Source organism: Choloepus didactylus, chromosome 14, assembly GCF_015220235.1.
Source record: "Choloepus didactylus isolate mChoDid1 chromosome 14, mChoDid1.pri, whole genome shotgun sequence".
NCBI classification, from domain to species: Eukaryota; Metazoa; Chordata; class Mammalia; order Pilosa; family Megalonychidae; genus Choloepus; species Choloepus didactylus.
In genome coordinates, this window is record NC_051320.1 from 55,608,393 (window position 1) to 55,632,109 (window position 23,717).

Here is a 23,717-nt window from a genome sequence, read left to right on the forward strand (position 1 = left end):
TTTCAGTGATGCAGCCAGATGAAGTAGCTAGACTACCTACTCAGCATGCTACTGGTCAATCAATAAGAAATTGCCTGCTAGGTTCAACAGGAAAACCCATTTGACTCCAGAAGTGGACAGTTTCAAGGAGGAGGAGATATATTATTACCCCCAGAATTGGATTCTAAGAACCCAGTGAGGATATGGACTATCACAAAGCTAGATCTGGTGTACCTTTTTTTTTTTTTTTTTTTTTTTTTTAACACAACCATTTGCAAAATGTAGATAAGGATCCAAGGGAATTTTATGGGCTGGTAAAATAATGCTTTGGTTTCTTTTTAGTGTCCTAGTTATTGATTAAGCAAATGCTGTGAGTGATCATCTGAAAGTGACCAGATGCTCTGAGAGAATAATTATGTTTCCTATAGTTTTAGGTGGGCTGCAGGCTAGGTGGCTCTGTGTGCTCCCAGGGAGGCAGACTCTCCTGGCGAGATCCTTGGCTCAGACTGATGCTGCCTGGAACAGACTGGTGCTCCACAGAGTGTGGAGAGCTCAGGAGGGCCCTGTGTGACTTAGGGAGGGAACTGGTTGAATATTCTAGCTTGTCAGTGCCACACTGTCCCACATCTGTATGAGTTCTCTGCAGGTTATGCCAAACAAAGGGATGGTTCAGAGGAAGCCCAGCTCTTCTCTTAAGCTTGGTTGCACACTTCACCCCAAGTAAAGAAATGAGGTCAGTGCTCCAAATAAGTTCTTAAATCAGTTGTACTATGAACAAGTATTCACTTTGAAAATGTTATGTTAGAATAGTTCTGTCAATTGAAATATAATGCTAGCCATTTAAATAATTTTAAATTTTCTAGTAGCCACATTAAAAAGTAAAGAGAAAGAAATAAAATTAATTTTTATTATATTTTATCCAAAGTAGCCAAAACATTATTTCAACATGTAATCAATATAAAAAATTATTAGTGAGATATTTTACATTATTTTTTACACTAAGTCTTCACAATCTGGTGAGTATATTTCACTTACAGCACACCTCAAGCCAGACTAGTCACATGTCAAGTACTTAATAGCCACGTATGACTGTATTGGACAGCTCAATGTTAGAACATTTTAGACATAGGAAAATGTTCACAATCCATTGCTAAGTAAGGCTGCAAAACTATATAGCACAATATAATTCTGTAACATATACATAAATATATGTGTATACAAAAAAATATTGAAAGGGCATACACTCAAAACTTGTGGTATTATGGATAATTTCTATATTTTATTTTCTACTTTTATGTGTTCCAAGTTTGGGCATGTCTTACTTTTATGGTTAGAGAAAAAGGAGTAATAAATGTGACTTTTTAAAAGAGAGATGTATTAGTTTTCTGTTGCAGCTATAATAAATTATCATAAACTTTAAAACAACAGAAATTTATTATCTTACAGTTCTATAAATCTGAATGAAGTTTGACATGGGTCTCACTGGGCTAAAATCAAGCATTCCACAGGGTTGTGTTCCTTTCTGGAGGCTCTAGGGTAGAATTAGTTTCCTTCCCTTATCCAGCTTCTAGAGGCCACCCACTTTCCATGGCTCATGGCCCCTTCCTCCATCTTCAAAGCCTGATACATTGCATCTCTTTGACCCTGCTTCTGTCATCACATCTCTTTCTCTGACTCTCTTTATCTGCTTCCCTCTTCCACTTTTAAGGACCCTGGTAATTACATTGGACCACCCAGATAATCCAGGATAATCTCACTATTTTAAGGATAGCTGGTTAGCCACCTTAATTCCATCTGCAACTTTACTCCCCTTTGCCATGTAACACAACCTATTACAGGGGTTATATCGTAAACATCTCTGCAGGGCCATTATTCTGCTGACCACAGGAAAGGAGGTAGTAATTAGTGCTAACAGACATTTCTATTTTTCTCTCAGGCACATGATAGGATCACACTTCCCTGCTTCCTTTAAAGTTAGGCTCAGTCACATGACTTCCTTTAGCCAATGCAGTATGAGTGAAGGTGAGGTGTATCTCTCTGGGGAGAAGCTGTTAAGAGCTGGCATGGGGTCTGCCTTTGTTATAATGGGAGTGTAGGTTGAAATGGCACCTCTGTCAGCCTAGATATGTGCAAGACTAGGGTAAGCAGAGCCTTCTGACTAGCCTGTGCTAGCCATGTACAGTGAATGAGAAATAAATGGTGGTTTGTTATTCCACTGAGATTTGGGGATTGTTTAGCTTATCCTGATTGGTAAGGAGGCAAAAAATATACATCTGTTGTAGTTAGGGGTACATGTATTTATGGGTGCTGAGACAGATGAAAAATGAAGGATAGAAACAGTGAGTGTGCAAAGAAAATGGGGACATTAAGGTGGCACTGGAAGTAAACTACATTGATCACTAAAGATGGCCTTGTTCCATCCCTAGGTCAGGTCCCACAATTTCTCCTGTTTATTCTTTCCCCCATTAATTCATACATTCATTTCATCATGCATTGATTGAGAGAGTACCGTGAGACTCAAGCTATGTGCCAGACCCAAGATTAGCTCCCCATGAAAACAAAATAGAGGTGTGGGTCCAGCCCTTAGTGTGGAGAGGTAACTGCTTTGCCCAACTGTGACCTCCAGAAAAATTGTGAAGTGGCCCTAGTTTTCATAATAGAATCTGCCTGCTGCTTAAGAGTCCCTCCAGCTGCTGGCCCAAGGGAACTCTGGAGGTTAGGACCCCCTCAGAAGTTGAGTCCCTGAGGTTTCTCCCCAAGATTTCAATTCTAGGGGATCCTGGACTCCCTGGAAGGTTGTCTATAGATCAGGTACAATGTTTTCTGGCCATTCCAAAGGCCGAGTTGCTTCCTTATTGCATTCATAAGCCCTACATAGCACCTAGCTGTTTGTAAAACATACTCACATGAATGTTTTCATTTCATCATTTCAGTAATCCCATGAAATGAGCAGGGATTCCTATGCTTTAGTTTTTTAGATGAAGAACCTGAGGGTCACAGTGGTAGAAAAATGGCATAACTGGGACTAGATTCTGGTGTATGTGACTGAAGTTTTTCCCCAACACCAGGGCTGAGGAGAGCACCTCTGGAGAAACAAATCTACCTCAGTGGTACCACTCATTAACCTATGATGATTCATCAAGCACCTACTGTGTGCTCTGTGTTATTGTCCCTAATGGCTCAGAGGATAGCCCCAAACAGCCAATGAGTACACTCCCCAAATTAGCAGATTATTTCATAATCTTCAGTTTCTCTTTAGGTAAATAGATACATTCCCCTAGGTCCCACTTAGAATACCTAAGAGGTTATTTTCTCAGACTAATAGTGGTGAGATCTGTTCACTAACTAAGTACCAAATATCAGTGTTTTCCTCTGGTCACTTCAAAGTCAGCAGTAATTAAGAAAAATTTTCCTAGAATTGGGCTGACATCTATCACCAAGGCTGTATACAAAGATGTCCTGGCTTGATAAAGAATTTTATGAAATGAAGTTGTTGAATAAAAGAATCTTGTTAAAATCAGCTGCATTAAGAATACAGAAAAAAAAAAAAAGTTTACTAGATGGAAAAAAAATCAAGAGGGCAGGTGTGCTGGTTTGAATGTATTATGTCCCCCAGAAAAAGCCATATTCTTTGATGCAATCTTGTGGGGCAGACATATTAGTGGGGATTAAGTTGGAACATTGGTATTAGGTTGTTTGCATGGAAATGTGCCCCACTCAACTGTAGATGATAACTCTGATGAGATATTTCCATGGAGGTGTGGCCTCACACATTCAGGGTGGGCCTTGATCAGTGGAGCCATATAAATGAACTGACAAACAGAAGGAACTCATTGCAGCTGTGAGTTACATTTTGAAGAGCAACTGAGAGTGACATTTTGGAGAGAAGCTGAAGCCTAGAGAGGAACATCCTGGAAGAAAGCCATTTTGAAACCAGAACTTGGAGCAGACACCAGCCACATGCCTTCCCAGATAACAGAGGTTTTCCAGATGCCATTGACCATCCTTCAGTTTGTTGATGATTTACCTTGGACCCTTTATGGCCTTAAGACAGTAACCGTGTAACCAAATAAACCCCCTTTATAAAAGCCTATCCGCTCTCGCCCGGCGCTGCCATGGAGGAAGATCCTCCTCCGGTTGAGGAGCGGCGGCGGCTCCAGCAGGAGCTGAGCGACTTCGTGGAGAGTTGCTGCCGGACACTGGAGGAGGTGACGGCGTCGCTGGGCTGGAGCCTGGACCGGTTGGACCCTGGGGACGAGGAGGAGGCGCCGGAGGATGAAGTTGTGATATGCCCTTATGATTCCAATCATCACATGCCTAAATCATCTTTAGCAAAGCACATGGTATCGTGTAGATTGAGGAAACTGGGCTACACCAAAGAAGAAGAGGATGAGATGTATAATCCTGAATTTTTCTATGAGAATGTGAAGATACCTTCAGTTACGTTGAATAAGGACTCACAATTCCAGATAATTAAACAAGCTAGAACTGCAGTTGGAAAAGATGGTGATTGTTATAATCAAAGGATTTATTCTTCTTTACCTGGTGAAGTTCCTCTGAATCACAAACGGTTTGTTTGTGATCTAACCCAAGCTGATCGTCTCGCCATCTATGATTTTGTAATTGAGGAGACAACGAAAAAGCGTTCCAGTTCTCAAATCATTGAAAATGACAGTGATCTCTTTGTAGACTTGGCTGCGAAAGTCAATCAAGATAATAGCCGGAAAAGTCCAAAATCTTACCTTGAAATCCTGGCGGAAGTGAGAGATTATAAAAGAAGACGCCAGTCCTACAGAGCTAAAAATGTTCATATAACCAAGAAATCATACACTGAGGTGATCCGGGATGTGATCAGTGTACACATGGAAGAACTCAGTAGTCAGTGGCAGGAAGAGCAGGAAAAAGCCGAGGATGATGCTGAAAAGAAAGAAGAAAGGCGATCAGCTTCAGTAGATTCACGGCAGTCTGGTGGAAGCTATTTGGATGCTGAATGTTCACGACATAGAAGGGATCGAAGTAGGAGCCCACACAAACGAACGAAAAGTAAAGATAAGGATAAAAACTGGGACTCAAGAAGAAAGAAAGAGAGGGATGGGGAAAGACACCATAGTCACAAAAGAAGAAAGCAGAAAATATAAATGCAGTGTTTGTGTATGTATTAATTATGCCATGAAAACCAGTATGCTGATATTTTCGTTGTAATTGCTTTGAGTAGGGGAATGTATTTTTCTGGTCTGTTTAGTGCTCAGATCATTCTTTTTCAATAAATACTTAGGTCCCAAACCATGCCTATACTATTATGCCCTGTAACTTTGCTTTCCTTATTGTTACAGATGATTTGCTTCTTTTTAGTGATTTTGTTTCATTCTTTTTTGGTACTAATGCATCATAACATTCTTTAATTAAAAATTCAATGCTTAATTATATAAGTAATACGTGAATACATTCTCATTGTGAAAAATTGGACCTTGTAAATAAGGCTGAGTTACTCTTGGGGCACCACCTGCAATCCCTCTGCCCACACCACAGGTAACTGCTGTTTCCTCTCCATTGGTGAATTCTAACAGGGAAACACAACCTCAGTATTTATCAGAAGGGGTGCAACCTGGCTAAATAAAATGTGGCTTAGTTATGGAATAGATTACTATGTTGGAGTTAAAAGAAATAAATGAAATCTATATTAACATGGGCAGATCTGAGAAACATAATGCTAAGTGAAAATAGCAAGTTGCAGAAAGATACATGCAATTTATATCTCTGTAAAAAAACAATGCTGTACATTTTCAGTGGTTAAATATGTATATAAATATCTTTTAAGCATACCGAAGAATCTATACCAAACTGATAGCAGTGGTTATTTGGAGAAAGGGTGGAGGTGGAAGAGATTAGGGGTGGAGACAGACTGGGAGGGTGTAGAGAGAACTCTAGCTTTATTCACAATGCATTAATTTTTAAAAATAAGGTATCCATATTTCATTAATGAATTAAAAAATAATTAAAGCTATACTGTCTTTGGTTTTTTTAAAATCTACTTTATTGAGGTATTATTTATATGCAATGAAATCCTCCCCCTTAAAGTGTACATTTTAATGAGTATTTACAAATATATGTATATATTCCCCTGAGTAACCACCACAGCAATCAAGATATGGAACATTTCCATCACCCCAAAAGATCCCTTGTACCCCTTTCTCAGTCATTTCTCCCAACCACAGCCTCAGATAACCTACAGTTCCTCTTTTTGTTAATATAGATTCGATTTACCTTTTCTAGCATTCATGTCATGAATAATATTATAAGTAGTTTTGTCTGCCTTCTTCTACTCAGCTCATTTTTGAGACTCATCCATGTTGTGTGTGTTAGTAGTTCATTCCTTCTGTGTTGCTGAGGATATTGTATTGTATCATGGGTCATTCAGGTGAAACTTTGGCATTAAATGTTAAGCATCTCAAGGCCGAGTGGCAACGTGTCATGGACTTGAATCTTGGAAACCCAGGTTAAAGATTCCTTTGTGGTTTCCAAATAGATATGAAACCTGAATTACTTCATGTTATCTGACAATGACAGAGTGATTAGATTTAGATCACAGTGGGTGTTAGGCTTCAGGTCTGGGAAACAGCTCTCAGATTTCTAAGTTGGAAATCAATAGGTCGCCTGTCAAGATATAGTCCTCCTATAGCCATTGTATTGATTTCTAAAAATCATGACGGCATGGACTTGGGAATTACTATAATATTGAGCCAAATGAAATTGCTGCTTGAGTTATTGTCAGTTTCATACCAGAGAGAATTATTTCAGTGATTTTACTAGCTGGAAGAAACTAAAGAGTAAACTAAACTAAAGAGTAAAATTGATGGGCATACTTAGATTAATACTTAGAATATTTAGAGTAATACTAGATTTTTACTAGAAGAGGGAAATAAGTGGAAAGGAAACGATTTAAAGTGTAACTAGAATTTTCTAAAGCCCAAATGTTTATGTATAGCATCAACTACTGCAGACTATCCAATGAAATGAAAAACTGGATGGAAAGAGACATTGTCTGATCTTTGAAAGTGTTATTAATTTTCCATACTTTTTTTGTGTTTCAGACTCCTTTACTGAATTATGAGCTCACTGAGAGCAGGGTTTATATCTTCATCAGTGTAACTGGCACTATTGTAATAGTTATTGATATGTCATTTTAGATTTTAACAAAAGCATTTGGAAGCCCCTGTCACCTGATGTCTACTTTTGGTTTATAAAATGCTGCTGCTAATAGTTAATTTTGACTACTGTGTATCCTATTCATCCATCAAGTGACACCTCCTACTACTTGCTATGAATAATATTCCTTCCTGAACTCCTTACAATGCTAATAACAGTTAACATTTATTGAGCATTTGCTATGTGATGACTGTTCAAAGCTCTTTCTATTAAACTTAACTCTTATACCAAAAAAAAAAAAAAAAAAAAAAAAAAAAGCCTATCCATTTCTGGTGTTTTGCATCCTGGCAGCATTAGCAAACTAGAACAGCAGGTAAATACCATATTTTAACTTCTAAGAGGATACAACAAAGCCAAAAGACATAAATTATCATCAAAAATAGGACAGCTGATAATGACTTTTTAATTGGTTTGGAAAACAGAATCTCTTAGTAGTTACTTTGGGATGCCACTTTGAGCTTGAGTTTAATTTAATTTACAGATGTGCTAAACTAATCAAATCCTATAAACATGAATATTTTTAGCTTCCAGGTGCTCAAATGGGTAGACAGTCACCCTATTCTAGCAAAGGACTGCACGGCCACCTTGACACTGTGCCAAGTTTAAAATCAGGCCCTCAGCAAACCTTTCAGAAAGAGCAATTACTTTCTGAAAAATGGATAGATCTAGGCCCTTTTGTACCTCCCCCCCCCATTCCCCTTCCTAGGCTGCTCACATTTAATCTTTTGCCTTCTCTGGGTTATGAAAAGGCTAAACTTAAAATATACTCCATATTCAAATTGTAGCACAGAGAGGGTGAACAAATCTATATGTAACTTTTTAAACTAAATTTATTTTAAATAATAAGCTAAACCAAATCTTCTCACTGTAAGTCAAAAACTGTTTACTGAGCCCCTACTGTGTTCTCTGATTTGTGCCAGTCATAATGGGAGATGGTAAGGAACTGCAAAATCTAGCCCCTTGTGTTCAAGAGCATGAAACATTCAACCTACTCTCAAATGTTCTGAAAACTGATAAATAGACAGACAAACAGATAGGTATATAGAGAGACAAATGGAGTGATAGATGAGTAGATAGATAGGATGATACAACATACTCATAGCAAAATGTTAAAATTGGGTGGATCGAGGGAGGAACCTAAGATGGCGACTAGGTGAGACAGAGAAAAAAACACCTCCATGGAAAACACTAGATAAAAAACCAGAAAGGACCCAGAACACCACTTCCAAAGTAGCACCAGCTGGACAAGTTCTGCTAAAGCCACAGGGAACATGCGTTTGGTGAAAGCCTGGGAACAGCTGCAGGTAAGACGGGAGCAGTCTGGACTAACGCCTCGGTGTCTGGGGTGGAGGATACCCCTTCCCACACCCACTGCAGATTGTCTCGGGTCCAGGGAAACAAAGGGGAGAAACCCAGCCTCGCGGCCGTCACCCCAGTGGGCGGGGCTGTGCTGCCCGGGGCCGAACACACAGCACAGAGCCGAGCAGAGAGGCCCAGCCTCGCAGCCATCACCCCAGCGGGCGGGGCTATTCCTGCCTGGGGCCGAACACACAACACAGAGCCCAGCCGAGAAACCCACCCTGACAGGGAGTCTTTCCTGCAGCACCGTTCACACGACACAATATCGGCCATGGACAGTGGCCTTGAATACACCCAAGGCTGATTGTCCCAGAGCTGGGAGAGCGGAGCTGTGCAGAAAGGGGGAAGTTAACACGTCCCATTCAACCATCTTTGAAGTGGGCTGGTAACGCCCCTACACAGCCCGGTGGCCCAGGGCTTCCCTGGAGGCCGGCGCTCACTTGTGACGTGTCATGGTCCACCACCCTGCACCCCCCCCCCCCGCCTCAACAGAGTTCCTGGAAAAGCACAGCAGGAGTGGGGAACCACTTGGAAATCCCAGGGAACCTAAGCCAATACGAAGGACTTTTGTGTCAGTGGCAGAGAACAGCCTTAAATCTCTGGGAACACCTGGGAGGTTTGATTGTTAAACCTGCCCTTCCTCCCTAACCACTCAGGCACATGCCCCTCATTGAGGGCAGACAGCACCGACAACACACCCAAATTAAGTGCACCAATTGGACCCCAAAAGAATCAGATCCCCACATAACACAAAGTTGGGGAGAACTGACTTGAGGGGAATAAGTGACTCACAGACGCCATCTGTTGGTTAGTTAGAGAAAGTGTATGTCACCAAACTGCAATTCTAACAAATTAAAGATTAAGTAAAGCAAATGCCAAGAGGCCAAAAACAACAGAAAATCTTAAAGCATATGATAAAACCAGACGACATGGAGAACCCAAACCCAAACACTCAAATCAAAAGATCTGAAGACACACAGCTCCTGGCAGAATTAATCAAAGAACTACAGACAGGCAAAGAGAGCATGGCACAGGATATAAAAGACTTGAAGAAGAGCATGGCACAGAATATGAAAGACATAAAAAAGACCCTAGAAGAGCATAAAGAAGATATTGCAAGAGTAAATAAAAAAACAGAAGATCTTATGGAAATTAAAGAAACTGTTGGCCAAATTAAAAAGACTCTGGATACTCATAATACAAGATTAGAGGAAGCTGAACAACAACTCAACCTCCTCAAGGACCACAGAACAGAAAATGAAAGAACAAAAAAAAGAATGGGGAAAAAAATTGAAAACATTGAAATAGATCTCAGGGATATGATAGATAAAATAAAACATCCAAATTTAAGACTCATTGGTGTCCCAGATGGAAGAGAAAGGTAAAGGTCTAGAAAGAGTATTCAAAGAAATTGTTGGGGAAAACTTCCCAAACCTTCTACACAATATAAATACACAAAGCATAAATGCCCAGAGAACTCCAAATAAAATAAATTCAAACAAACCCACTCCAAGACATATTCTGATCAGACTGTCAAATACTGAACAGAAGGAGCAAGTTCTGAAAGCAGCAAGAGAAAAGCAATTCACCACATACAAAGGAAACAGCATAAGACTAAGTAATAACTACTCAGCGGCCACCATGGAGGCGAGAAGGCAGTGGCATGACATATTTAAAATTCTGAGAGAGGAAAATTTCCAACCAAGAATACTTTATCCAGCAAAACTCTCCTTCAAATTTGAGGGAGAGCTTAAATTTTTCACAGACAAACAAATGCTGAGAGACTTTGCTAATAAAAGACCTGCCCTACTTCAGATACTAAAGTGAGCCCTACCAACAGAGAAACAAAGAAATGAAAGAGAGATATAGAGACTTTTTTTTTTCATTTTTATTGAGATTGTTCAGATACCATACAATTATCCAAAGATCCAAAGTGTACAATCACTTGCCCCTGGGTACCCTCATATAGCTGTGCATCCATCACACTTAATTTTTGTTCAATTTTTAGAAACTGTTCATTACTCCAGACAAGAAATTAAGCAAAAGATGAAAAAAAGAAAAAAAGAAAAAAAGAAAAGGAAACTCTAAACCTCCCCTATCCCTAACCAACCCCCCTCAATTGTTGACTCCTAGTATTGATATAGTACGTTTGTTACTGTTTATGAAAAAATGTTGAAATACTACTAACTGTAGTATATAGTTTGTAATAGGTATATAGTTCTTCCCTATATGCCCCTCTATTATTAACTTCTAATTGTATTGTCATACATTTGTTCTGGTTCATGAAGTGATTTCTAGTATTTGTACAGTTGATCATGGACATTGCCCACCATAGGATTAAGTTTTATACATTTCCATCTTTTGACCTCCAACTTTCCTTCTGTTGACGTATATGACTCTGAGCTTCCCCTTTCCACCTCATTCACATACCGTTCGGCGCTGTTAGTTATTCTCACATCTTGCTGCCAACACCCGTGTTCATTTCCAAACATTTAAGTTCATCCTAATTGAACATTCTGCTCATACTAAGCAAGAGCATCTACATTTCTTCCACAAGGCAGGAGGGAGAGTCAAAGAAGGTAGAGAGGCAAAAGAAAGAGGAAACAAAAAAAAATGACAGCTAGGAAGCAGCAAAAGGAAAAATAACCTTAAATCAAAGTAGAATAAAGAATCAGACAATACCATCAATGTCAAGTGTCTAATATGCCTCCCCTATTCCCCTCTCTTATCTGCATTCACCTTGGTATATCACCTTTGTTACATTAAAGGAAGCATAATACAATGATTCTATTAGTTACAGTCTCTAGTTTATGCTGATTGCATCCCTCCCCCAATGCCTCCCCATTTTTAACACCTTGCAAGGTTGACATTTGCTTGTTCTCCCTCGTAAAAGAATGTATTTGTACATTTTATCACAATTGTTGAATACTCTAGATTTCACCAAGTTACACAGTCCCAGTCGTTATCTTTCCTCCTTTCTTGTGGTGACTCACATGCTCCCCATCTTCCTCTCTCAACCGTATTCATAGTTACCTTTGTTCAGTGTACTTACATTGTTGTGCTACCATCTCCCAAAATTGTGTTCCAAACCACACACTCCTGTCTTCTATCACCCTGTAGTGCTCCCTTTAGTATTTCCTGTAGGACAGGTGTCTTGGTCACAAAGTCTCTCATTGTCTGTTTGTCAGGAAATATTTTGAGCTCTTCCTTATATTTGAAGGACAGCTTTGCTGGATACAGGATTCTTGGTTGGTGGTTTTTCTCTTTCAGTAGCTTAAATATATCACACCACTTCCTTCTTGCCTCCATGGTTTCTGCTGAGAGATCTGCACATAGTCTTATTAAGCTTCCTTTGTATGTAATGGATCGCTTTTCTCTTGCTGCTTTCAGGATTCTCTCTTTGTCTTTGACATTTGATAATCTGATTATTAAGTGTCTTGGCGTAGGCCTCTTCATATCAAAGAGAGATATAGAGACTTTTAACAGACATATATAGAATATTACATCCCAGGTCACTGGGACACATGTTCTTCGCTAGTGATCACGGATCTTTCTCCAGAATGGACTGTATGTGGGGACATAAAAACAAGCCTCAATAAAATAAAAAATATAAAAATGAATTTGTTCAAAGAACATTCTCTGCCCACAATGGAATACAAATAGAAGTCAATAACCATCAGAGACTTGGAGATTTCACAAACACCTGAAAGATAAAAATGAGGGGGAGATGAAAACATTCCTGGACAATCAAAAGCTGAGGAACTTCATCACTAGTACATCAGTCCTAAGCAGGCTGAAAGGAAGGGACACTAAACAATTGACTGAAACCACATGAAGAAATAAAGATTTCCAGTAAAGATAACATGGTAGATATAAAGACCAATACTACTGTATGGTTGATTTATAACTCCACTATTTACTTCCTACAGGATCTAAAATACATAAACTGTGATGATAAATTGGTGGTTTTGGACTCAATGTAAAATATGTAATTCTTGACAAGAACTACATAAAGGTGGGGGAATGGAGGAGTATAGGAACACAGATTACATGTCCTATTGAAGTTAAGTTGGTTTCAAAGAAAAACAAGATTGTTACAGATTTAAGAGGTTAAATTTAAGCCCCATGGTAGACACAAAGAAAGTATCAAAGAATATGACCAAAGAGATGAAAAGTACAGTAGGGGTTCCAAGAAGTGGGGGAAGTGGCAATGGGGAGTTAAGAAATGAGAGTAGGGGTTTTGTTTTGGGGTGAAGGGAAACTTCTAGAAATGGATGGTCAGAAGGTGATAGCATTGCAACATTCTAAATGTGATTAATCCCACTAAGGGAATGCTAGGGAGGGGTGGAATAGGAAGATTTAGGCTATATATATATCTTTCCAAAATTGAAAAAAAAAAATAAGACAGTCTAAATAGACAACAATTAAATGCCAAGGATGATCCTGGATGGGATCTGAGGCTGGAGGAGAGGAGGCTCAAAGGGACACAGCTGGGACACAAGAAAAAAAAAAAAAAAAAAGGAAATGTAGAATGTAAGCTTTATATCAATGTAGAATTTCTTGAACTTCTTAGCTGTGTTTAATGAGACTGCATAAAATAATGTTCTTGTCCATGGGAAAGGTATATGTGAATTATATTGCCTGTTCAAAGATATGTGCAGCTTGCTCTCATATGTTCAGAAGATAGAGCAATAGATGCTGGATGTTAGGGAGGGAGGGAGGGAGGGAGAGAGGGAGAGAAAGAAAGAGTGGTGTGACAGGATCTTAAAGGTGATGGATCAGGGTATCGGGGGAGGGGGTCAGGGTATGATGGAATTCTATGTAGGGGGTTTGTATTGTTTTTACAACTGTTCCTGTAAGATTGAACTTATTTCAAAATAAAATTTATTATTAATAAAAAAAAATTTGGGTGGATCTAGGTATTGGCAGGGTGGGAGTGGCATGTTGGAGTTCTCTGTATGGGTTTTGTATTATTTCTGCAAACTTCCTATAAGTTTGAAATTATTTCAAAATAAAAAGTTTAAGAAAAGAAAAAAAAAAGCAGTCCTTGTCCTCAAGTAACTGATAATTTTAAGGAGAAGATGAAAGATCCATCAGAGATCTTTCAACAAATATTTACCAGATATCCAGCACTTGCCAAGCACTGTTCTATGCTCTAAAGATATGGTGTGAAGGAGACAAAGTTCTTGCTCACCTGGAGTTTACAGAGAGAGCACACAAGTAAACAAACAAATACCTCCTAAAACTTCTGATAGTGGTAAATGCCATGAAGAAAACAAAGCAGAGTGGTGGTACAGACGAGCTTTTAGACGAGGGGCGAGAAAAGCTCTCTCTGAGGAAGTGACCTCCGAGCAGAGGCTCTGTGCAGAAGTGAGTCAGTCCATCCTGCCTCTTCCTCAGAGGCTGGAGAAAGCAGATTCTTCCCTGCATCATAGAGTTCACTCAAAAATATCTGTGGTAGATTTAAAAAGTTACCCCAATTTGACAGGTTCTTAATCGTAATCTGCATTCCTTGGGGTGTGAACCCTTGTAAACAGGACCTCTTAAAGATGCTATTTTTGGTTAACATGTGGTACAACTGGATGAGGGTGGGTCTTAATACGTATTACTGAAGGCCTCATAAAAAGAAGAAACCAGAAGCAAAAAGTTGGATAAAGCCACACAGGAAGAAGCCTGATATTTGTAAAAACTGGAAAAGCCTACAAAACAATAGGACTTTGCTGTATGGTGGCAGCAGAGATGCAAGCCAAGAAACCCCAGCGGTTACCAGCAGCCAGCACCAGAACACTACAGCCTCTGGGAGAAAGCAAGCCTTGCTGATATCTTGATTTTGGACTTCTTTTAGTCTTAAAACCATGAGCCAATAAATTCTTGTTGTTAAACCAAAACCAGTTTGTGGTGTTTGTGATTAGCAGCTCTGGCAAACTAAGATAGTGTCCCTCTTACTTTCTTTTCCAATGTGGAAAGCTGTGTGAAAATGATCCTATTCTGTTTTCTGTTATTAAAACTTTCCTTGTAAATTATTTGTGCAAAGAAGTCTTTTAAGAAACCTGGATTTTATGGTTTGTGCCCTGTGAAATGTAACTCTGACTCCTAAAGTCTGCCATTATAATTGGTTGTCTTATTAAGTTTGCTCAGCTATTAATAATCAAATCGACATCACTGTTTTCTGAAAGGTGTATATACCTAGGAAGTTCCCTTTAGAATTCCCTTCCTCCATTATGCATGTAGGTAAAATTGATTCCATGTTTCTGTTGAAGGTTTTATTCAAATAAAGAGATTGAAATCTTTGTTTCATTTAAATTAAGTTACATTCATAACTTTAAGTAATAGACTTTTACTTTTTTCATCAATTATTAACAGTATTTCAGCACTCCTCTTTTTCAATGATGATATTAATGATGCTACCCTTCCCTTCAGTTCTCCTTAACCCCTTCATTCTCCCAAATTTTATAATCTGTACTTTTAAATCAAAGTTAACAACATTTACAGTTTATCTCTAACCATAACTATTATGTGCTTCGTCAATAATTAGGCTTAAAAAGCTGAAAATTAATAAAGTTTTTACATTATCATGATTTATGTAAATATGGTTCAATATAGAGTCAAAATATTAAAGATCAGCTTCACTTTCTGCAAAGAAGGCAGCTGGAATTTTGATGGAGATTATATTGAATCTGGAACCAACTTGCGGAGTATTGCCATCTTAACAATTTCTTAATTTCAATTTTGGATTGTTTATTGCAAGTGTAGGAAATACAATTTATTTTTGCATATTGAGCTTATACTCTGGAATGTTGGTGAACTTGTTTCTTAGTTCTAACAGTGCTTTACTGCTATTCCTTCGAGTCTTCTATATATAAGACCATGTCATCTTCAAATAGAGATCATTTTGATTCTTTCTTTCCAATCCAGATGCCAATTTCCCTGGCTAGCACCTCCAGTACAATGTTGAATAGAAGTAGTGAGAGTGGACATCCTTGTCTTTCCCTGATCTTATAAAGAAAGCCTTCAGTCATTCCCTATGAAGTATGATGTTAGTTGTGGATTTCTCATAGAAGCTATTTTTCAGGTTGAAGAAGTTCTCTCTATTCCTAGTTTGCTGAATGGCTTTATCACAAAGTAGTGTAGAATTTTGTCAAATGCTTTTTCAATGTCTATTGAGCTGATCATGTGGTTTTTGTCCTTTATTCTATTGAAATGTTGTATTACATTAATTGATTTTCATATTTAATTTAACCTTAAAATCCTGGGATAAATCCTACTTGGTCAAGGTGTATAATCATTGTTATATCATGCTTGATTTGGTTTCCTGGTATTTTGTTGAGAATTTTCACATATATATTAACTAAAGATATTGGTCTGTAATTTTCTCTTCTTGTGATGTCTTTGTCTGGTTTTGGAATCAGGGTAATACTGGTATCATAGGATGAGTTAGCAAGTGCTCATTCCTCTTCTATTTTTTGGTATTAATTCTTCTTTGAATGTTTGGTAGGATTCACCAGTGAAGCTATCTGGCTCTGGGATTTTCTTTGTTGGCAATTTTTTTATTACTGATTTAATTTCTATTCAGATCTGTTTCTTCTTGAGTCATAGAAGTCTCAGTAATTCTAGAGTTTCAGCAATAGTGGGTAGAGTTTCAGTAATTTGCATGTTTCTAGGAATTTGTTCATTTCATCTAAGTTATCTAATTTTCTGGCATACATGTGTTCATAGTATTTCCTTATGATTCTTTCATCTCTTATGGTCAGTAGTAATGTCCCCTCTTTCATCACTGATGAGGGTAATTTGAGTCTCCTTTTTCTTTTTGGTCAGTCTAGCTAAAGGTTTGTCAATTTTGCTGATCTTTTCAAAGAACCAACTTTTGGTTATGTTGATTTTCTTTATTGTTTTTCTATGCTCTATTTCATTCATGTCAGCTCTTTATTGTTTTTCAACTAAGTTGTCTAGTTTGTTGGCAAACAGTTGTTCATAGTAACCTCTTATGATCTTTTTCTTTTCTTCAAGGTCTGTGGTAATGCCCACTCTCTCATTTCTGATTTTATTAATTTGCAGCTTCTCTCTTTTTGTCTTTGTTAGTCTATCTAAGGGTTTCCTGATTTTATCTTCTCAAAGAACCAACTTTTGGTTTAATTTATTCTGCTGTTTTTTTTATGCCCCATTTCATTAATTTCTGCCCTAATCTTTGTTATTTCTTTCCATCTGCTTGCTTTGGGATTAGTTTGCTGTTCTTTCTCCATTCTCCAGTTGTTCAGTTAAATCACTGGCTTTAGCTCTTTCTTCCTTTTTAATGCAGACATTTAGGGCTATAAATTTCCCTCTCATTAAAATGAAAATGACTCCAAGAGCTGAGAAAAATCCCAGAAGAAATAATGGTGCCAGGGACTCAAACTTTTTAGAACAGTATGTTTTCCAAACACCAAATTAAGAAGAACATTTCAAATGCATCATTAATGCTGAAAATCACCTTCAGTTATAGACCGAGTCCACAGTAACTACTTTTGAGTCTGATTCTCTCCAAACTATGAAGAGAAGCTACACAATCAATATCCAATAGCAGGCAAAAGAAAAAGTACAACCACCTTGTACCATCTATACTAAGGACAGACTATAACTAAAACCCTGGAGAAGATTTGAGAATGATTTTGTGATACATTCAGTTTGATTTGCATTCAGGGCTCATACACTATAATTCAAATAGGATAATAGAGCCCTTATTATGATATCTATTGCATAGTACCTATTTAGTAAATTATAATCCTAACTCACCTTAGGATTCTGAAATCTTGTAACAAGTCCAGGGTGCAAGAAAGCTCCCAGGTGACTTTGAATTGGACCTTGCGACTGACGGCCAGGCCCCTAATTAAAAAAAAAAAAAAATCCCTCTCAGCACTGCCTCCAATGCATTCCATAAGTTTTGTTATGTTGTGTTCTTGTTTTCATTTGTCTGAAGATATTTACTGATTTCTTTCGCAATTTCTTCTTTGATCCACTAATTGTTTTAGAGGGTGTCTTTTAGCCTTCCATATATTTGTCTATTTTCCGGTTTTCCATTTGTTATTGATTTCTAGCTTCCTTCCATTATGGTCAGAGAAAATGCTTTGTATAATTTCAATTCTTTTAAATTAAGACCTGTTTTGTGCCACAGCATATGGTCTATCCTGGAGAATGTTCCATGAGACTTGAGAAGAATGTATATCCTGCTGTTTTGAGATGCAATGTTCTATTTATGTCTGTTAGCTCTAGTTAATTTATCATATTATTTAGGTTGTCATTAATCTGGTATTTAGGTTGTCTCTTTGTAGATCCTGTTTAAATGTTCTATCTATTGGAGAGAGCTGTGTGCTGAAATCTCCCACTATTATGGTAGAGTCATATATTACTTCCTTCAGTTTTGCCAGTGTTTGCCTCATGTATTTTGGGGCTCCATAATTAGGAGCATAGATATTTATTATTGTTATTTCTTCTTGATGAATTGTCCCCTTTATTAATTTATAGTGTCCTTCTTTATCTCTTTTAACATTTTTGCATTTAAAGTCTATTTTGTCTGATATTAGTATAGCTACCCCAGCTATTTGTTTTTTGGTACTACTTGCATAGAATATTTTTTTCCATCCTTTCACTTTCAACCTATTTGTATCCTTGGGTCTAAGATGAGTCTTTTGTAAACAGCATATAGATGGATTATATTTTTTAATCCAGCCTGCCAATCTGTGACTTTTGACTGGGGAGTTTAATCCATTAACATTCAAAGCTATTACTGTAAAGGCAGTTCTTAACTCAACCATCTTACAATTTGGTTTTTACTTGTCAGATCTGTTTTTTCTCTCCCTTTTTATTCTTTAAGTTACTCTTACTAATACTCTTCAATTTTGTACCCTACTCCAGATCACTCTCTCCTGTCTTTTCTTTTCAGCCAGCAGTACTCCCTTTAGTAGTTCTCATAGGGCCAGTCTCTTATTAATGAACTCTCTCAGCTTCTGTTTATTTGTGAATGTTTTAAACTCTCCCTCATTTCTTTGAAGGACATTTTTGCTGGATAGAAAATTCTTGGCTGGCAAATTTGTTCTTTCAGTAGCTTAAATATTGTACCACTGCCTTCTCATCTCCATGGTGTCTGATGAGAAATCAGCACTTAATCTTATTTGGCTTCCCTTGTATGTGGTGACTCACTATTCTCTTGTGCTTTGAGAATTTTCTCCTTCTCTTTGGCATTTGACAATCTGATTACTATATGTCTTGGAGTGGGTCTATTTAATCTATTCTGTTTGGAGTATGTTGGGCTTCTTGCATTTGCATATTTGTGTCATTTATAAGGGTTGTGAAATTTTCAGCCATTATTTCCTCAAATATTCTTCCTGGCTCCTTTCCCTTCTCTTCTCCTTTTGGGACACCATAACATGTATATTCATGTACTTCATGTTTTCATTCAGTTACCTAAGACCTGCTGGAAACACAATCTCGGGTCCACGTTTTTTCAGACTCTTCATCCCTCACTGACTTATACCTTGAAATGTCCTTCCCTGTCCCCCAGGTCCCCAAACAGTTGATTCAGACAGCTTATGCCTGGCTACTTGCTGCTTTGGGGAAAAATTCTGTCATTCCCTTCCTAAACCTCCATTTTGAAAAAACTCCTTGTTGCCCTTTTATATTCCTCTCTCCCCTACAGTTTAAGTCCTGCCATGGGTCCCTGTGGGCTTGGGTCTCTGTTATCTGGATATAGGTGGGGATCTGTCTCATTGCTGTGAGAGATTTTATAGTCTGTGTCCCTGGTAGGAGGTTGCAGGGATCCTGGTTGTTGCCTCTGGGCACTTCCCAAGCTGTGTGAGATTGAGCAAGAGGGAGGGGAAAGGACCAGCTGGTCCAGGATGGAAGTTTCCTATCTGATATTTTTCTCTTCGATTCAGCATTTGTGGGATCCTTCTCCAGTCTTTTTTTTTTTTTTCCATTGAAAATTTGGGGAGACATTTTCAGTAGCTGTTTATATCACCATGTTGATGAAATCCTCTCTGGCCATGTTATTTTAATCCATTCCTGTGGGTGCAGACCTACTGTTGGTGAGACCTTTTGGTTAGGCTATTTCAATTGAGATGTGATCCACCCCATTCAAGGTGGGTTTTAATTCTTTTACTAAAGTCCTTTATGAGATGATAGAAGACAGAAAAAGCTGAGAGAGCTTAGAGAGAAAAGCACCAAAGAAGCTAAGAGAGGATCCACAGAAGCTCAAAGAGGAGGCCACTGGAACCAGAAGATGAAAGCAATGAAACCCTGGAGAGAAGGACCAGCAGACATCACCATGTGCCTTCCCATGTGACAGAGCTGTCCCAGATGCCAGCAGCCTGTCATCAGAGTCCAGGTATCATTCCATTGATGCTTTAATTGGGGACATTTTCATGGCCTTAGAACTGTAAATTGTAAGTTAATAAATCCCCATTGTAAATGCCAATCCATTTTGGGTATATTGCTTCCCGGCAGCTTTAGCAAACCAAAACAAGGACTATTCAGTTTTCCTATTTTCCTTGGGTCAATTTTGAAAAGTGGTGTTTTTAAAGTAATTTGACTATTTCATTATATTGTCAAGTTTATTAGCATAGAGTTCTTAGCCTTTTAATATCTCTAAGACTATAGTGATTTCCTCCTTTTCATTCCTAATATTGGTAATTATTTTTTTTCCTTATCAGTTTTGCTAGGGGTTTATCAGTTTTACCGATGTCTTTAAAAGAGCCAATTAAATTTAAAAAAATTTCCCTATCAAATGTTTGCTATTTCACTGAATTCTGCTCTTATTTTTATTATCTCCTTTCTTTTTGTTTTTCTAGGTTCTTTAGATGGAAACTTAGATCATTGATTTTTTTTTTAAATTCAGTTTTACTGAGATGTATTCACATACCATACAATCATCCAGGGTGTACAATCAACTGTTCACAGTACCATCTTATATTTCTGCATTCATCACCCTAATCTATTTTTGAACATTTTCCTTATACCAGAAAGAATCAGAATAAGAATAAAAAACAAAAATAGAAAAAGAACACCCAAATCACCCCCCCATACCACCCTATTTTTCATTTAGGTTTTGTCCCCATTTTTCTACTCATCCATCCATACACTGGATAAAAGGAGTGCAATCCACAGGGTTTTCACAATCACACTGTCACCCCTCGTAAGCTACATTGTTATCCAATCGTCTTCAAGAGTCAAGACTACTGGGTTGGAGTTTGGTAGTTTCAGGTATTTACTTCTAGCTATTCCAATATATTAAAACCTAAAAAGGGCTATCTACATAGTGTGTTAGAATGTCCACCAGAGTAACCTCTAGACTCCATTTGAAATCTCTCAGCCACTGAAGCTTTATTTTGTTTCATTTCGCATCACCCTTTTGTCAAGAAGGTGTTCTCAATCCCATGATGCTGGGTCCAGATTCATCCCTGGGAGTCATATCCTGCATTGCCAGGGAGATGTACACCCCTGGGAGTCAGGTCCCACATAGGGGGGAGGGCAGTGAGATCACCTGCCAAGGTGACTTAGTTAGAGAGAGAGGGCCACACCTGAGCAACAAAGAGGCACTCAGAGGGAGACTCTTACACACAATTATAAGTAGGTTTAGCCTCTCCTTGCAGCAACAAACTTCATAGGGGCCAGCCCCAAGACTGAGGGCTCAGCACATCAAGCCGTCAGTCCCCAATGTTTGTGAGAACATCCGCAACAATCCAGGTGAGGAGGAAGTCCAACACCTCTGCATTCTCCCCCAGCTCTTCAGGGGGGCCCCGAATATATACTTTTATTTTCCACCCAAATTACTTTAGGATGTGGTGCTATTTCATTCTAATCTATACAGACATACCATAGCTCACTTCCTATTCAAAGTTCCATGTAATTGTAGTGTTTGAACAAACCGACTGTAGAAGTTATATAGAAAATATAGATCTTACACCAAATAAACATCTCTTCCCTTGATCTCACAAGATCATTGATTTTTAAACCTTTATTATTTTATAATGTATTCATTTGAAACTGTAAATTTTCCTATATGTACTGTTTATCTGCACACTATAAATTTTGATGTTATCATTGTTCTTCAAATCAAAATATTTTCTAAAATTCTTTTTTGTACACATATTGACTGGAAGTATATTGCTTAATTTGCAAATATTGGAAGATTTTCTAGTGTCTTAATTTGCTGGGTTTGCCATAACAAATTACCACAAACTGTTTGGCTAAAAGCAATACCTCAGCAATTTATTGTCTCAGTTTTGAAGGTTATTAGCCCAAAATCAAGGATTCAGCAGGTTCATGCCTTCTTTGAAGCCTGTAGGGAAGAATCTGTTCCATGCTCTTCTAGTTTCTGGCAATTACTAACAATCCTTGGCATTCCTTGGCTTGTAGCAGTATAATTCTATCTCTGCCTTCATTACATTGCCATCTTCTCTGTCTGTGTCCAAATTTCCTCCCCTTATAAGGACACCAATCTTGTCAGATTAGGGCCTACCCTAATGAGGAGTATGGCCTTATCTTAACTGATAATATCTTCAAAGATGCAATTTCCAAATAGGATCACTTTCATGGAAATGAAGATTAGTACTTGAACATATCTTTTGAGGCGACACAAGTCAATAATAATATCTAGTTAATCTTTTATTATTTTTGTTTAATTTCACTGTTGTCAGAGAAAATTTTCTGCACGATTTCAATGTCCTGAAATTTGGTGAGACTTGTGTTCAAAGCATACAGTCTATTTTGGTGGGTGTTTGGGTGCATTTGATAAGGAATGTGGATTCTCAATTATTGGGAGTAGTTTTCTATAAATGTCAATTAGATTGTTGGTTAATAGTGTTGTTCAAATCTTCTACCTCTTACTAATTTCTGATTATTCTATCAATTACTGAGAGAACAATGTTAAAATCTCCCACAATTATTGTGGATTTGTCTATTTTACCTTTTAGTTTTGTCAAGTTTTGCTTCATCTATTGTGAAGCTATTCTTATTTGGTGTATACACATTTAGGATCATTATGTCTTCTTAATGAATCAATCCTTATGTCATTATAAATGTCCCTCTTTATTTCAGATGGTATTTCTTATCTTGATAATTGATTGTAATATTAAGTCATACTGAATTTTCATAAAGTATTTTCATGCTATATAATTTTTCTGTAATTTTCAATTTTTCATGTACTTTAATAAAAAATATATTTTAAAATGTTAAATATAAGTACATTGCTTATAAATGGCACAGAGTAGTTTCTCTTCATTTGATTCAGATTTACACTCTCTGCCTTTTAGCTATAATATTTAGTCAATTTACATTTAATTTAATTACTGATATGCTGGGATTTAAGTCTAATCTTGCTTGATGTTTTTTATTTTTTCTTATTTTCTCATTGATCCTTTGTTACTGCTTTCTTTTGGATGGCTTATTTTCTAGAATTTCATTTTATTTTCTCTGCTGGCATTTCAGCTATACCTCTTTTTGTTAAGTGGTTGCTCTAGGCATTTCAATATCCTTTTTGTCTTATCACAGTCCACTTAAAATAAATATTGTACCACTCCACACAAAGTGTAAGAACCTTACAGATGTATAAATCATTTATCTCCTCCTAACCTTTGTGCTACTGTTGCTATTTTGGTTCTACATATATTATGATCTCCATCATATTTTATTGTTTTTGCTTTAAATAGTCAGTAGACTTTCAAAATGCTTTTGTCTTTTCTTTTAACCCACATATTTATCATGTCCAGTGCTCTTCTTCCTTCCTAAAGATCCAGTCTTCCATCTGGGATCATTTCTATTCAGCCTAAGGAATTTCCTTAGTATTTCCTGTAGTACAGGTCTATTGCCAACAAATTTTCTGTTTTTGTTTGTCTGAAAATGTCTATATTTAGCCTTCAGTTTTCTATTTTTTTAAAACTTTTTACTTTAAATTAATTTGAAGCTTACAGAAAAATTGCAAGAATATTACAAAGAACTCCTAAGTAATGTTTTAACTGGTAATATTTGTTATCATTTTATAGCATTTACTTAATCATTCTATCTCTGCATGTTTGCTTCTCTTTGTATATCTGTCCATTTATACACATACGTGTATGTGTATATATACATATATAATTTTTGAACCATTTGAAAGTAAGTTGCAGATATAATGACCCTGGTATCTTTAAATGCTTCATTGTCTG

At 37.5% G+C, this 23,717-nt stretch overlaps 2 protein-coding genes across 2 annotated transcripts in view; one reads left to right on the forward strand and one right to left on the reverse strand.

Annotated features, from left to right (window-relative positions):
• Positions 1-4,094: 4,094 nt before the first annotated feature.
• LOC119508767 (U11/U12 small nuclear ribonucleoprotein 48 kDa protein-like) lies at positions 4,095-5,540 on the forward strand. The gene has a single exon (XM_037802565.1). It carries the CDS (start codon positions 4,095-4,097, stop codon positions 5,115-5,117), a length of 1,023 nt encoding a protein of 340 aa, XP_037658493.1. The 3' UTR covers positions 5,118-5,540.
• The window catches only part of RGS22 (regulator of G protein signaling 22), a 235,743-nt gene continuing 216,169 nt past the window's right edge, over positions 4,144-23,717 (reverse strand). Inside the window, exon 28 of the mRNA XM_037802561.1 lies at positions 4,144-4,896. The gene's annotated coding sequence lies outside the window, so the exon portion shown is untranslated. The remainder of the gene's footprint in view (positions 4,897-23,717) is intronic.

Excerpts from the sequence above, each read along its gene's own strand:
- LOC119508767 (XM_037802565.1), top strand. The coding sequence starts at position 4,095 with ATGGAGGAAGATCCTCCTCCGGTTGAGGAGCGGCGGCGGCTCCAGCAG.